At 50.2% G+C, this 13,644-nt stretch overlaps 1 protein-coding gene across 3 annotated transcripts in view; it reads right to left on the minus strand.

Annotated features, from left to right (window-relative positions):
• Positions 1-13,644, minus strand: part of LOC149326731 (putative cytochrome P450 12a4, mitochondrial) — an 81,620-nt gene that overhangs the window by 29,055 nt on the left and 38,921 nt on the right. For 2 of the 3 annotated variants that reach the window (XM_089563970.1, XM_089563969.1), the window contains exons 2-3: positions 12,109-12,346; positions 5,150-5,340 (exon numbers count right to left, since the gene is read on the minus strand). In XM_089563970.1, coding sequence (XP_089420096.1) covers positions 5,150-5,340; positions 12,109-12,346 — 429 coding nt within the window. Of the gene's footprint in view, positions 1-5,149; positions 5,341-6,742; positions 6,857-12,108; positions 12,347-13,644 lie in introns of those variants that run through there. The other variant, XM_089563971.1, reaches the window with a different exon arrangement.

Genomic DNA, 13,644 nt, shown 5'->3' on the forward strand with positions numbered 1-13,644 from the left:
GATTTCAGACAAGAGAGGACATTATGGCTGCAACGACAGCTGAGCTAAACTCCATTCCGAAAAAGGCCTTTTCGGAATACTTCCAACAGTGGCAGCACATCTGGGAGAAGTGTGTTGAGTCCCAAGGAGACAACTTTGAAGGTAATTAGGTTTTAAACGCTCCAGTTATGCCATTTTTTTTTTCTTCGGCCAAAGGTCGGATACTTTTCTAACAGACCTCGTTTGTGCGATGCCTTACAACGCTATGCTAATCAGTATGTGTGTCATTAGGAAGGCAAGAAAGAAAAAATAAAAATGGAAACAAACGAAACGGAAATAAAAAATAGAAAAAAAAACAAATGCATTCGCGTTCAAAGCACGCTAAGTACTCTTGAGTGCCTTCAGTAATTTTCTTCTCTGAATCTAAACTTCATTATTTTTTTGCGTTTTTTAACAAAGTTTACGCACTGAAAGTATTTTATACACCATTAAACACCTACACCTTCAACACCACTCAGTTATGTTGACTCGCCTAGTGCGCTTCCCTCCATCGTTTCGTTTTTTAACTTCACAGCATTTATCTGGAATGCCGGCTATAGTTCCTTCTAATCTGCTGAGGCGCCACTGAAAGCCTCCCGCTAGAAACAGAGTCGGGAGTTTTCCTGGCTTCCACATCGCCGCGTATGTGGTTTGACTGTGTGCGCGCGCTCTATTTAGTTTGGTTTATGGGGTTTAACGTCCCAAAGCGACTAAGGCTATGAGAGACGCCGTAGTGGAGGGCTCCGGAAATTTCGACCACCTGGGGTTCTTTAACGTGCACTGACATCGCACAGTACACGGGCCTCTAGAATTTCTCCTCCAAAGAAATTCAGCCGCCGCGGCCGGGATCGAACCCGCGTCTTTTGGGTCAGCAGCCGAGCACCATAACCGCTGAGCCACCGCGGCGGCGCAAATCGACATTGAATTCACAGCCGATGCTAAATTAGATGGGGTGCTGCCGCCCTAAAGATTAGCGCCTCTACCAAAAGAACACAGCGGTCGTTCATCTTCATCGTCATTTGCCCGTACTATCGCTATCTCTGATGTCATGTCAACTAGCCCGTAGCATTTGGAGCACCTTTGGGTGTCGTCAGCATGACTGATGCTTGAAGCAGCTTTCGTCGAGTGCGATTGCTTCCTTACGCTCCGTCCCTCTCTCTTATCGATATTTATGGTTTGTTGCCACAACACAGTGTAAAGAGCACTCTAACATGAGTGCAGCATACGACAGAAATTTAAATGGCGGTTGAAGTTACCCTCACAAACAGTTTTAATGTTGTGAGATGTCTAGGACACCCAGGTTTTATCGCCAGTGCTTACGCTATCACTGAAAAATCCGTGTGCTCACATTACTTTTTCCCAATGTCTCAACTCGCATATAATGCATCGTAAGCCGAGCTTTGACTCAAAAATAAAGAAGCCCTTCATTTCATCAGGTTTTATTGCAGACTTTTTAATGCATTTGGCTTGTTGACAATAACTCAAGCTGATTAGCGCACATTTCGTTCATATCCAGCTTTAAGTCATCATAATCATCATCAGCCTGACTACGCCCACTGCAGAGCAAAGGCCTCTCTCATGACTCTCCAATTAACGCTGTCCTTCGACAGTTGCGGCCACCGTATTCCCGCAAATTTGTTAATCTCATCCGCCCACCTAACCTTCTGCCGCCCCCTGCTGCGCTTGCCTTGTCTTGGAATCCACTCCGTTACCCTTAAGGACCAGCGGTTATCTTGCCTTCGCATTACATGCCCTGCCCAAGCCAACTTATTCCTTTTGACTTCGACTGGGATGTCACTAACCCGTGTTTGTTCCCTCACCCACTTTCTTCTACGAGCAGCTTTCTTCTACGAGCAGTGCAGCAAATTCTTTCGTGACGCCAGCTACTCTGCCTGTTGAAATGCAGCTGTCTGAACACTTCATCACATACGTCCTTAGGAAGATTCAGACCTTACATGAGGCAAATACTCTAATTGATCGCGATTATCTTTCTCCACGCACGCCCAACTGCATACAAACAGCTTCGGGCGAGAAGAACAGATTCGGGCGAGAAGAACGGGCGTTGATAGTGGACGACAAGCGCAGTAACCGTCGCAATGCTCGAGGTGTATAGAGCATAGTACGTACGAAGGAAATTGTAATCAAAGAACGCAAAACACTAAACCCATATTGGCGCTTTCGTGTGCTTGTTTCCCAGCACCAGCTACGTGACTAAGTTCCTTGGTATGAAGCCGCAAACCATGAAATTTTCCCTGGATGAACCGCCTGCTTAGAAAAATACAACATCCTGAATACCGAATGACTGGAACCGCTGACGTCCAGTACCTAGTGACTGTTCCGCACTACTTCGGGTATGTGGGCATCTAATGCCCACACGGTGAAAAAATAAAACGTGGCATGCTAGTAGAGGATGATGTGACCCAACATCAACAGCCTTTCTTCTGTGAGCGGCACCAGCTGACACATTGCACTAAGAACTCGCTTTTTTGTAGCCATGCTTCGCTGAAGCACCAGTGGCTACACCCTGCAAACCATCGACACTGTTCGCTATCGTCATTTACTATATCATATAGAACTGCGGTAACAAAAGCCCCCCACTTATTGCAAATTCATAAGAGATCATCATCATCGTCATTAGCCTGACTACGGCCACTGCTAGGCAAAGGCCTCTACCATGTCTCTCCAATTAACCCTGTCCTTTGACCGTATCCCCACAAAACTTCTTAAACTCCTCCGCCCCTTGCTACGCTTGCCGTCTCTTGGAATCCACTCCGTTACCCTTAAGGACAAACGGTTATCTTTCCTTCGCATTACATGCCCTGCCGAAACTCATTTCTTCCTTTTGATTTCGACTAGGATGTCATTAATCCGCGTTTGTTCCCTCACCCACTCCGCCCACTTCTGATGGCTTAACTTTACACCTACCATTTTTCTTTCCATAGCTCGCTGCGTTGTCGTTAACTTAAGCTGAACCCTCTTTGTCAGCCCCCACGTTTTTGCCCCATAATTGAGTACGGGGAAGATAAAGCTACTGTATACTTTTTTTCTTGAGGGATATTGGTAAACTGCCATTCATGCTCTGAGAGAACCTGCCATATGCGCTCCACCCCATTCTTGTTCTTCTAGTTATTTCCCTCTCATGATCCGGATCTGCGGTCACTACTTGCCCTCAGCAGACATATTCTCTTACTACTTCCAGCACCTCGCTACCAATAGCGAACTGCTGTTCCCTTGCTAGGCTGTTGAACATTACTTTGGTTTTCTGCATGTTAATCTTTAGCCCCACCATTCTGCTCTGCCTGTCTAACTCATTGATCATGCTTTGCAGTTCTTGTCCTGAGCGACTTAGCAAGGCAATGTTACCAGCCAATCGCAGATTACTTTAGTATTCTATTTTAGCTCTTATACACACTGTTCCCAATTCAGGCCTCAGAATACCTCCTGTAAACAGGCGGTGAGTAGCATTGGCGAGATCCTGTCTCCCTGCCTGACACTCTTCCTTATAAGAATTTTATTGCTGATTTCATGGAGGACTATGGTAACTGAGCAATCGTTTAAATATCGTCCAATATTTTTACATACCACTCTTCTACATACTGATTCCGCGATGTCTGCATGACCGCTGAGGTTTCCACTGAGTCAAATGCTTTCTCGTAATCAATGAATGCTGTTAGGGTTGGTTATATTCTGCGCATTTCTCTATCACCTGACTGATGGCGTGAATATGGTCTATTGTCGAGTGTCGTTTACGAAAGCCTGCCTGATCATTTGGTTGATTGAAGTATAAGGTTGTACGGACTCTATTAGTGATTACCTTAGCAAATACCTTGTAGGCAACGGATAGTGAGATCATCACTCTGCAATTCTTTAAGCCATTTACTTCTCCTTTCTTATGAGATAATATTAGCGTTCTTCCAAGCTTCTGGTTCGCCCGAGGTCACAGGGCGGCTATTTTATCTAGCACAATCTCCCCTCCATCCTTCAACAAATATGCAGTTACCTGATCTTCACCAGCTGCTTTCCCCCTTTCCCTTCCTGCTAAGACTTTCTTTACATCCTCTTTCGTTAGTGGCGAGATGTTCCATTGCTGTGCGCTGCTCTCTCGCATATTGTTACGTAGTGGTGACTGCAATCCGGAGAGCAAAGATACAGCGAAAGCGGCTTCTAAACAAATCTCTTTATTTGGGCTGACTTCAGCCCACAAAGGACTGGATCACTCGGCGGCGGCGTAGCAACAAGCGTGCTCGGCGGTCGTCCATGCTCTTGGCCGCGCTCTTTTTAAAGCTGATAGCGAACTTTCGAGATAAAGTTAGAATGTTACTATAACATTCTGGAACAACATAGAATCGGCTCCGCCTGGATGCGATCGATCGAGGTAAATCTCGGCGCGCCTTGCATCACAAAGGAAGCGATAAAGCGGCGTGCCGGCAGCTTTGAAGAATGAACAAAAAACACTACAAAGATTCGCGGCAATATATTTGTGTAGAACTATTGAGCTATTTGAACTGTCTGATCCACATTGTGAATGGCATTGCTCTCTTTGTCTCTTAACGCATAGATCTGGTTTTTCATCATCATCATCACCAGTCTCACTACTCCCACTGCAGGGCAAAAGCCTATCCCATGTCTCTCCAATTAACCCTATCATTTCCCAGTTGCGGCCACACTATCCCCGCAAACTTCTTAATCTCATCCGCCCACCTAACTTTCTGCCGCCCCCTCCTACACTTGCCTCCTCTTGGAATCCACGCCGTTACCCTTAAAGACCAGCGGTTATCTTTCCTTCGCATTACATGCCCTGCCCAAGCCCACTTCTTCCTCTTGATTTCGACTAGGATGTCATTAACCCGCGTTTGTTCCCTCACCCACTCTGCCCTCTTCCGATCTCTTAACGTTACACCTATCATATTTCTTTCCACGGCTCGCTGCGTTGTCCTTAACTTAAGCTGAACCCTCTTTGATAGCCTCCACGTTTCTGCCCCATGCCTACGCCTATTTCTTCATCGCTTTTAGAAGAAGTGGCGAGCAAAGTTTTTCATACCATGCTTTCTCATCGAGTGTCAGGGAACATGATTAAAGGGTACATTTTGCCTGTGCGTGCGACGAGGAAGCTGGCGGTCGCTGCACTCACACTCCAGGGCCCATCGCTGCATGATGACGTAGCAGTCAGGGACCTCTCCCTTCTCGTCTCTGTCGGCGGCGATCAGCTTCAGAGCGTCATCGGCGATCTCCCCCATGCTCTCAGCGTACGCCTGGACCGTCCGAGGGCGCATGGTGCAAGGCTGAACCGCTGCCCGTACTTGTCTCCAGACCTCGCCTTGCCTGCAGAGGAGGTCAGTGTCACTACGACAGGGAAATACGTCGTGGTCTCCGCAAGAGTCGGGGATGCAAACAACATTCAAGGGATCATGAAAGGAACAAGCGTTTGCTCCTATATCGAGGGATAGGCGTTGCAAGAAGGATCGCCCAGTTCCGGAGTGAACGGGCTTGGGTACTGCTGCTGACCACCATCATGGAAGAATACAAACACATCAACAGAGGAACGACGATTGCTTTCTTGAGAGAACTTCTTGCTGGGCTAGTTGGTAATTCATTGTGAAGTAAAGGCGCCAGAAACCACACACACACACACAAGACAAAATAACGGGAAAGAGCGCCACTCACAACTAGTTTATTTTGCAGAACTCAGATAAATACATACCGTTTAGACGGACTTTTCTACATTCGAGACGCCTTCGTCCTCTCCAATAGAGAGCCGTAATATTCCCCTAATAAAGATGGGATGTCTGTCTGACATCAACCCAGTCACGAACCGGAAGAAGCAAGACCAGATCCCGAGTCTTCATTCAACCTACAGCGAGTGTTTCTAGTCATCGACAACTGTTCAACAAATACAGATTGCAGAACATCGCGCTGCAACCGACAATACGCCCGACCTTTCCACGAAAACTCATTACATGCATCGCCGCAGGAGTGCGAACTACCCGGGCCCAAGTAGAACAAAATCTTCGTGACGACGTCATCAAGCCGTCGAAGAGCTCCTTGGCAGCACCGGTTGCTCTGGTAAGAAAGAAAGACGGCACATTGTGGTTCTGCATCAAATACCGGCGACTTAACAACATGACGAAGAAAGATGGCTGGTTGTTAACCCGAACAGAAGGTACGCTATACCGATTCTGTCACAGCGATTCTGTCAACTCAACGGCAGAGACTGACAGCCTTGGTCACGCTGCATTGTATTATGGTCAGTTCGGGCTTTGTTCCGTACCAGCAGTATTTTAACAAGTAAAGAACATTGGTATTGGCAGGTCTCAGGTGGCAAATCTGTCTCGTGTAGACGACGTCGTTGTCTTCGCAACGAGCTTCAACGACCACCAGCAGAGGCTAATGGAAGCAATGTATGTCGGGGGTTATTCTTGCAATAACGCTCAAAGGGCTAGAAGATGTTATCGCTTTCTAGCACCAGCGTGCCAGCCCTAGCAGTCAGAGCCGCGAACCCTCACCCGTGGTGTGGTAAGTCGCAACCACGGCGGGTTCGGGCCAGAGGGGACAAACATGAGTATTCTACTCGGATGACCGTTATTGCTCCCGAGCAATACACTACAGCAGCAACAATACAACCGTCGTAACGAGGGAGGGTTCCGCTCGCGTACAGGGGTGATAAACACAATGGAAAGAACGCACGCAAAAATGGGGGGGGGGGGGGGGAAGAAGTTCCGCTCACCTCGCGTGGCTCCTCGCTCACGGCCCGCGGCGGTCAAGTCACACGCGGTAGCCGGGCGATATGGGAAGGGCAGCGGTCTCCGTGGCAGATTTATGATCATGGCGTGTGCACGGCTCCCGCCAGAAGACCAGCGAGCCTCGGAAGAAACGCGCCTTCTCCCGGGCTGTGGAGAGGAGGTCTCTCCGTTGTAAGAGGGGAAAGAGGGAAAGTCACCGCGGCGGTGTAGCGGGGCGGCGCGAAAGGAAGCAGGGGCGGCGTGAGTGCCCTCCCTCGCAAACCTCCGGAGCGCGGCGCGCGCATAACATCGCGTGATAATTACGCGCGATCGTTAATATGGGGCAGGGGATTCATTCGTATCCCCACATCCCCCTCTCCTTAAAACTGCCCTACGGCCAAGAAGCGACCGCGTTCACCGAAGGGTGTGCCGAGTGGGGCCGGCGAAACGCCGTTTAACTTTAAAACCAATAAAGAAAAGAAAGATTCAGCTCACAGCCACCGGCGCCGTCGTCGAAGGCCGTGGACGCCAGGGCAGGAAGGCCGTGTAGACGACACCCATAGACGACCGTGGGGCCCAGGGTTGAAGCGGGTCGATGACCGCAGGTCAAGCTTAAAGGGCCACTGCCCAGGGTCCGGACATTTTTGAAAAACAAGCCCACTGCATAGATGAGGCTTCGAAGATAACCTCTGCATAATACTAGAGCCATGCGCGCCCCGAAAAGCTGCGAAAATTCAAATCAAAGCCCGCTCGTTCTTTCCTTCAACTAAAACGGCCCGCCCCACTACTCTGAACCCCGTTGACGTCATGGGGGGTTACTTTCGCTAAAGGCACTCCATTGGTGCATCGTTCTGACTAACGGGAGAAGGTTGGGCGTAGCCTTGGCGTCGCGTCGTCTGCACAACGCTTTCCACAGCGCCTTCTGTTCTGGCTCATGCCTACAAACCCGCATGAAGGAACAAAAAAAAAACTGCGGAGGGAGCGTGCGGCGATAGTCTTGAATCCTAGCCATAAAAAGTAAAAAAATAGTAAAACTGAGGGAGTTGGTTCGCACCCCCCCCCCCGCCCCCCGCAGTGATCACGTCACGAGACGCTCTGCGTACGCGCTCCCTTCTCAGTTTTTTTTCTTCTATGCAAGCCCCCCAAAACAAGGTTTTAATTACTAGTGCAGCAGAGCCTTTCCCTCGCTCGCCCACTTGACCGCTCCGCACACACACAGCTTATCCTTCGTGCATCTTGCGTACGCCTTGACACCAATAAATGACATGGGATTCGGAGCGGAGAAAAGACACAAACACACAGAACACAAACACACATGAAGAAAAGCAAACGGGCGGTTGCCGGGCCCGCACTTCCCCGTGTGTTTCGAACAGAACCGACTACCGCCCCTCCGCTCGTGAAGCGGTGGGGAGGCCTAAAAAAAATGAAAAGGTGGCTCGGTAACTGGGAATGACAAACAGATGTATGAAAGGATGCGCTCGCTAACAAGTCTAGGTGGTCGAGCCGATCGCGCCTCTCGATCGTTCAGTGTGCGCGCCCGCAGCGCCCCCCCCCCCCCCCCCCCCTCCCCTCGAACAGACCCAGCAGCAAAAACCAAGAAAAGAATTCTATTAAAGGCGGTGCCATGACGTACCCTTTGACGCACTCCACAGACACCACGCCTCCGGCTTACGTCGGAGAACGAAGGGGTGATTTTGCCTTGCCGAGCCTACTCGACGAGGAGCGGGAGAGAAAAATTTCGAGGAGGGAATGGAAGGAAAGGAGGCTCGCTCAAAGCGAGGTAGAGAGTGTCTGCTGCCCGGGGGTGGGCAGGGGCCCTTTAAGATGAATCGGCCAGGGCCGCTTTGCCGGGACGCAGGGCGGCAGGCAGGCTCAGGGCAATTACGCACCGTGTCGTCCCGTTGCACAGCGTACAGCAGGCCTCCACTCAGCTGGTTGAACCGCTCGCTCTTGGCTCGATGGCCCTCTTTTCCTTTCGTTGGGGGGTGACAAAGGCGCGCCGACCCATTTTCCCTCTGCCGCGGAGGACCTGCGAGGCGGGCCCAGCGGGGCACCAGGCTTCTCTCGTGGGCGAAGCCGCTACCGAGGGGACACGGGGAACTCCAAGGCGGCTTCTCTGCTGCAGTTTTCGCCAGGGTCGACACAGGCCGCGGTTTCTCCGAATTTTCGCTCGCTCGTCCCGCGGCCGACCGGAAGCTGTTTTTCGGCATGATTGCTCGGTGGTGACAGCGGGCTCTTGGTTTTGGAATGCGGCCGCCCTCCAAACGGCCTGACACTCGGTGTTCGAAGCAGCAACGGTCGTTGCGGCGTCCGCTGGCTCTCTTCCGGGCATGCTGTGAAGGCAGGCCTGCGGCTGCAAAGCTGTCTTTTCTTTCGAGTTACTTTCCCGATTTACACATTTTGTTTTCTTTTTTTGAGCTAGCCTAACACCGCTCGGTCTTTTCCGAAGAGAAAGCGTGTGCTTGCTCCGGAAGCCACCGTGCAAAATATGGAAGGGGTGTTCCGTTAATATTAAGCAGGAGAAATTACTCCCTGCGCGTTGGTCAGAGTTAGTTCTGCCGTAGGCGCAAATTGTAACGAGGCGCCGGGCTCTGTTGTCGAGCCTTGCCTCTCGGTGCGGCTGCCTGCTGGCGGGGGAGGGTGTTCTCCACAGGCCACTCGTTCCCTCTGTCAAAGTAGGGTTTGAGATCACAGACATGCACTGGCCCACCGGTCGGTCTTAGCGTCAAGTCCGCCAGCCTGTAGACGAGAGAGGAAAGTTTCTCTCGAACTACATATGGTCCCGTCCATTTCGGCGCCAGAGAAGCAGAAAACCGCTCACTGGCATAGCTCAGAACGCGACTGCGCCTCAGCGCCAGGTCACCCGGTTTGTAGTGAATTTCCCGGTGAGAGCGGTCATACTGCGCTTTCTGGAGGGCCCGAGCAGTGCTCAGGTTCCGGAGTGCTTTGTCCAAAGCCTCCGTCGTCCTCGCGCGCAGCCCGGTCGCAAGTCGGCGCGTGCCGACCAAGCAATCGGGTTGTTGCTGCGAACCTGTAGAGTAACTAACTTCTATCGGGTTCGGCAACTCCCTGCCAAGGTTGAGAGCGGCAGGTGTGTGCAAATGCAAGATAACCGGTGGTCCTTAATGGTAACGGAGTGGATTCCAAGTGAAGGCAAATGTAGGCAGGGGGCGGCAGAAAGTTAGGTGGGCGGATGAGATTAAGTAGTTCGCGGGAATACGGTGGCCGCACATGGCAAAGGACAAGGTTAATTGTAGAGACATGGTAGAGGCCTTTGACCTGCAGTGGGCGTATCAGTCTTATGATGATGATAAGAAAACGGCAAAGAGCATTGCCGGGGCCTTGGAGGCCGCACCGGCGAGCAAAAAGTGCAGAAACGCCCCCGTGATGAGCGCGCTGTCTACGCGGCGATCAGGCACAAGGAAAAAGAGCATTCAAAGTGAGCGGGGCACCAGGTATCGTCAGCCACCGTGCACATACCAAGAGCATTGTCTCGCACCCGATGAATATCGCTTCGTGGCGATGACGGCAGTCCAAGCCACGCGCTTCGTCATTCGTGTTAAGTCGGTGGGTAGCTGTACGTAGAGAATTACCGCTGTTCTTGACCAATTCGGGCTGCTGTTGGCGCGACGGAAATGGCGAAGCTCTCGAAGTGATTTTTCTGCCAAGCTAGTGAAGAACGACATGGGGAACCCCGCGCCTGTCAACCGTCCGACTTGCACCTGGAAGCTGGTCGGAACGCTGTGATAGCACGATCGTTGAAGTGCGTTCCTCAGCGCAGACGTAACAATGCTGCGCTTCTCTAGTTTCGAGTGCGCTGACAAAAAGGGCAGCAGGCTCTCCATGGAACGTGGCGCATATCTCTAGAGATGTAATTTGGTGTGATTCTGAGGGTGAAGAGTGAAAGCTGCGAACACACTGAAATTGAAATTTTGACTAAAGGTAACTGAGCTTCTACTTCCAGCTACCCGAGCCGCCGACAGCGGCAACATGCCGAAGAGGACGAAGCGGTGAGCGCACGCAAAATAGAAATTTCAAACATTCACTATTTTACTTCGCTTTTTTCCCGCTTTCCCCCCCCCCCCCCCCCCCCCTTGGCATTCACTACCGTACCTTGGCCAATCCCCCCGCGTGGGTATGTGCCATTTTTGTATGGTGAAGAAGAAGAAGAACGCTTGGTCCTCGGCCTCGGCCGGACGCTGCCGCCGCCGCTGTGCCGCGATCTCCACTCCGGCAGCCCTCAAATAAACGTGGCCGTGGACGCCTCTTGGGCGTCTTCCACATCGACCTCTACAGACTAATCATATTTAAAAATAATCTTGCTGGACAATATTTGTGAAGCGCCGTGCTTTTACATCCCAAGCATACCTCAGCGTTATTAGAGCATCACGCAGAGCCCTTTTAACTCGCTTCTCCTACCCGCCAGAATGTATGGTTACTGCACCCGTGCACTGCAACGCAATCAGGAGAAGGCCCTCAGCGAACGCTAAACCTTACATGTGGCTCTAAAGCGAGTGTAACGGCAAAACGCAGTCACTAGCACTCCAAATGTCATTGCCATTTCGCACCATTCCAGTTCTGACTGAAATTCTCGCTATCGCAAAGGAAGCATCCGGCCGTTTCTTTTTCATTGCAATTCTAATCTATGAATTTGTCGATTTCATGTCATTGTCTGCCTTGACCCCTGTTCATAAACTCTCTGATTGCTAACATCTGGTCCGGACATGTAACATGGAACTTGCCGCTTCCACTTGAGCCGCTATTCTTGGTCTCTGCACTAACCGAATGCCAGGTAGGAACATTTCCTGCATCAAGGCGGATAACTGAGCAAGTTGGCAAACATTAATTTGAATTATAATAATAAGAATAATAATAATAATACTCGAAACAGGCTGCCTAGTACACTAAACATATATAAGCTAACGGAAAAGCAGCTGGGGGTTCTAACGAAGAAAAAAATTATTCGACATTGTTAACTAACCCGTACTGTACGATTTGATTGTATTTTTTAACTAATGCACTGATTCACTGCTTTTGCACTTATCTTGTTCTGTATAATTTTTTCAATATGAAATGGTTGTTCCTTGTTATCCTTCCCATCATATATATTTACTGTACTTCCGAACTGTCGTGCTTGCGGCCATGTTGTCAGGGGAGACGGGGCCAGTCAGCTGCCCTTGACGCGGCTTTTATCCCATCACCCTCGCCACACCTCGTACATGCCCTGTACTTGTTGTGAGAAAGAAACCGAAACGGAAACTGAAACAAGCGCTACACGCATTCCCCCTTACGTGTTCCCTCTTACGTGTGCCCCCTTTGTGTCTGTGTTTGCAGCGCTTTTGTTATCGACAAAACAGTTCCCACGTCTTACGCATTCAGGATGCCAGCGTTGGCAAAGTATTCCGGCCTGTTTATGTGGTACAGCTTGAATGGCAGCGCCCCCATGCGGTAGGGCGTCCGTCCTTCCTCCTGGAACAGCGTCCGGATGTCGTCGGCGCTGAACAGGTGCACCACAACTCTCCGACCGGGCAGCTGCTCGCCAACCACGGGCCCGTAGCGCTTGTACATATCCCACGCTGCTTCGTTCAGCTTGCGGATGTTGTATCTGCCTGCAGAAAAAATAACCCAACGTGACGGCGCTAACCTTTAACTGCGGTCCGGAGAGAAACACAGCGATCAGTTTTTCAAGCAATGATTTTCTTAGCGCATAACTGATCCTCAAGATTATCACTCGTATAATACTTAAAAGGCGCCTTGAGGAAGAACTGAAGTTTGTCTCATTTGATATATTGCCGTCTTGTGATGAAAAAGACGCAACTTTACCGAAAAACAAAGCTTTTATAGGCTCGGAAAAAAAAGTACAAGTATCGCCACCACCTGCAGCTTTCGAAAGCGAACAGCGGGCTTGTCAATAGAGTATATTGTGCCCGAACGTCTGATGGCGGGCCACATCAACATTGATTTTCAAACCGTGAGCACGCAGTCATTCATGTGTTGGAGCCAAGTTTCCGTAGATGCTATTCACCCAATCTTCTCAGCAGTACTTGCTGTTTGACAAACTCCAACGTAGCCCGAAGAGTTATGCAATCGATTATTGCTAAGAACAAAAATTGAATGAAGTTTACCTCACTTCCCTCTTAGTACGCTATATTCTACTTGTTTTAGTCACAATAATAAAATGTATTTCTTGCATTTTACAGTCCTCATTTCAACTTGTACTGAATTCTCTATCTATAAAAGGAAGAAAAGCCGCTGTATCGCTCTGCATTATACAGTGTTTTAGCCCGCCGTGGTGGCTAAGTGGTTATGGCGCTCGGCTACTGACACGAAAGACGCAGGTTCGATCCCGGCCGCGATCTTCAAATTTCGATGCAGGCAAAATTCTCGAGGCCCATGTGCTGTGCGATGTCAGTGCACGTTAAAGAACCCCAGGTGGTCGAAATTTCCGGAGCCCTTCACTACGGCGTGTCTCATAGCCTGAGCCAAATCAAATACACAGTGTTTTGATATCTGCAATTTTCTTTGGCCACCGATTTTTCGTCATATGATGGAATGTCCACGGTGATGTAGGGGCGTTTGCTTTCCTAAATGGCGTCAGAGCCCCAGAGCATAAGCCCCGCGAGCCTCCACTTGCCTTTTCAGTGACTGGGACTTAAAACCGTAGTGTTCATGGGAACCAGAAGCGATAATTATACTTAAGAAAAACCAGCCAAAAAGACGGGGACAAAGGAGAGACGAGGCACACACAACGACTTAAGTATAATGTACCAACTAACCCAGATTTCAACTCTTCTGCAGAAGCGATAACCTTGCCCTGGATGGTCTCTCGGGACCAGCTACAGCCCTCCGAGAGGCGCGAGACCAATACTGGTAAATATCTGCACCGGCAACGCGGTCTTCACCGAGG

This window comes from Amblyomma mixtum, chromosome 10 (assembly GCF_055824585.1).
Source record: "Amblyomma mixtum isolate Tamu chromosome 10, ASM5582458v1, whole genome shotgun sequence".
NCBI lineage: Eukaryota > Metazoa > Arthropoda > Arachnida > Ixodida > Ixodidae > Amblyomma > Amblyomma mixtum.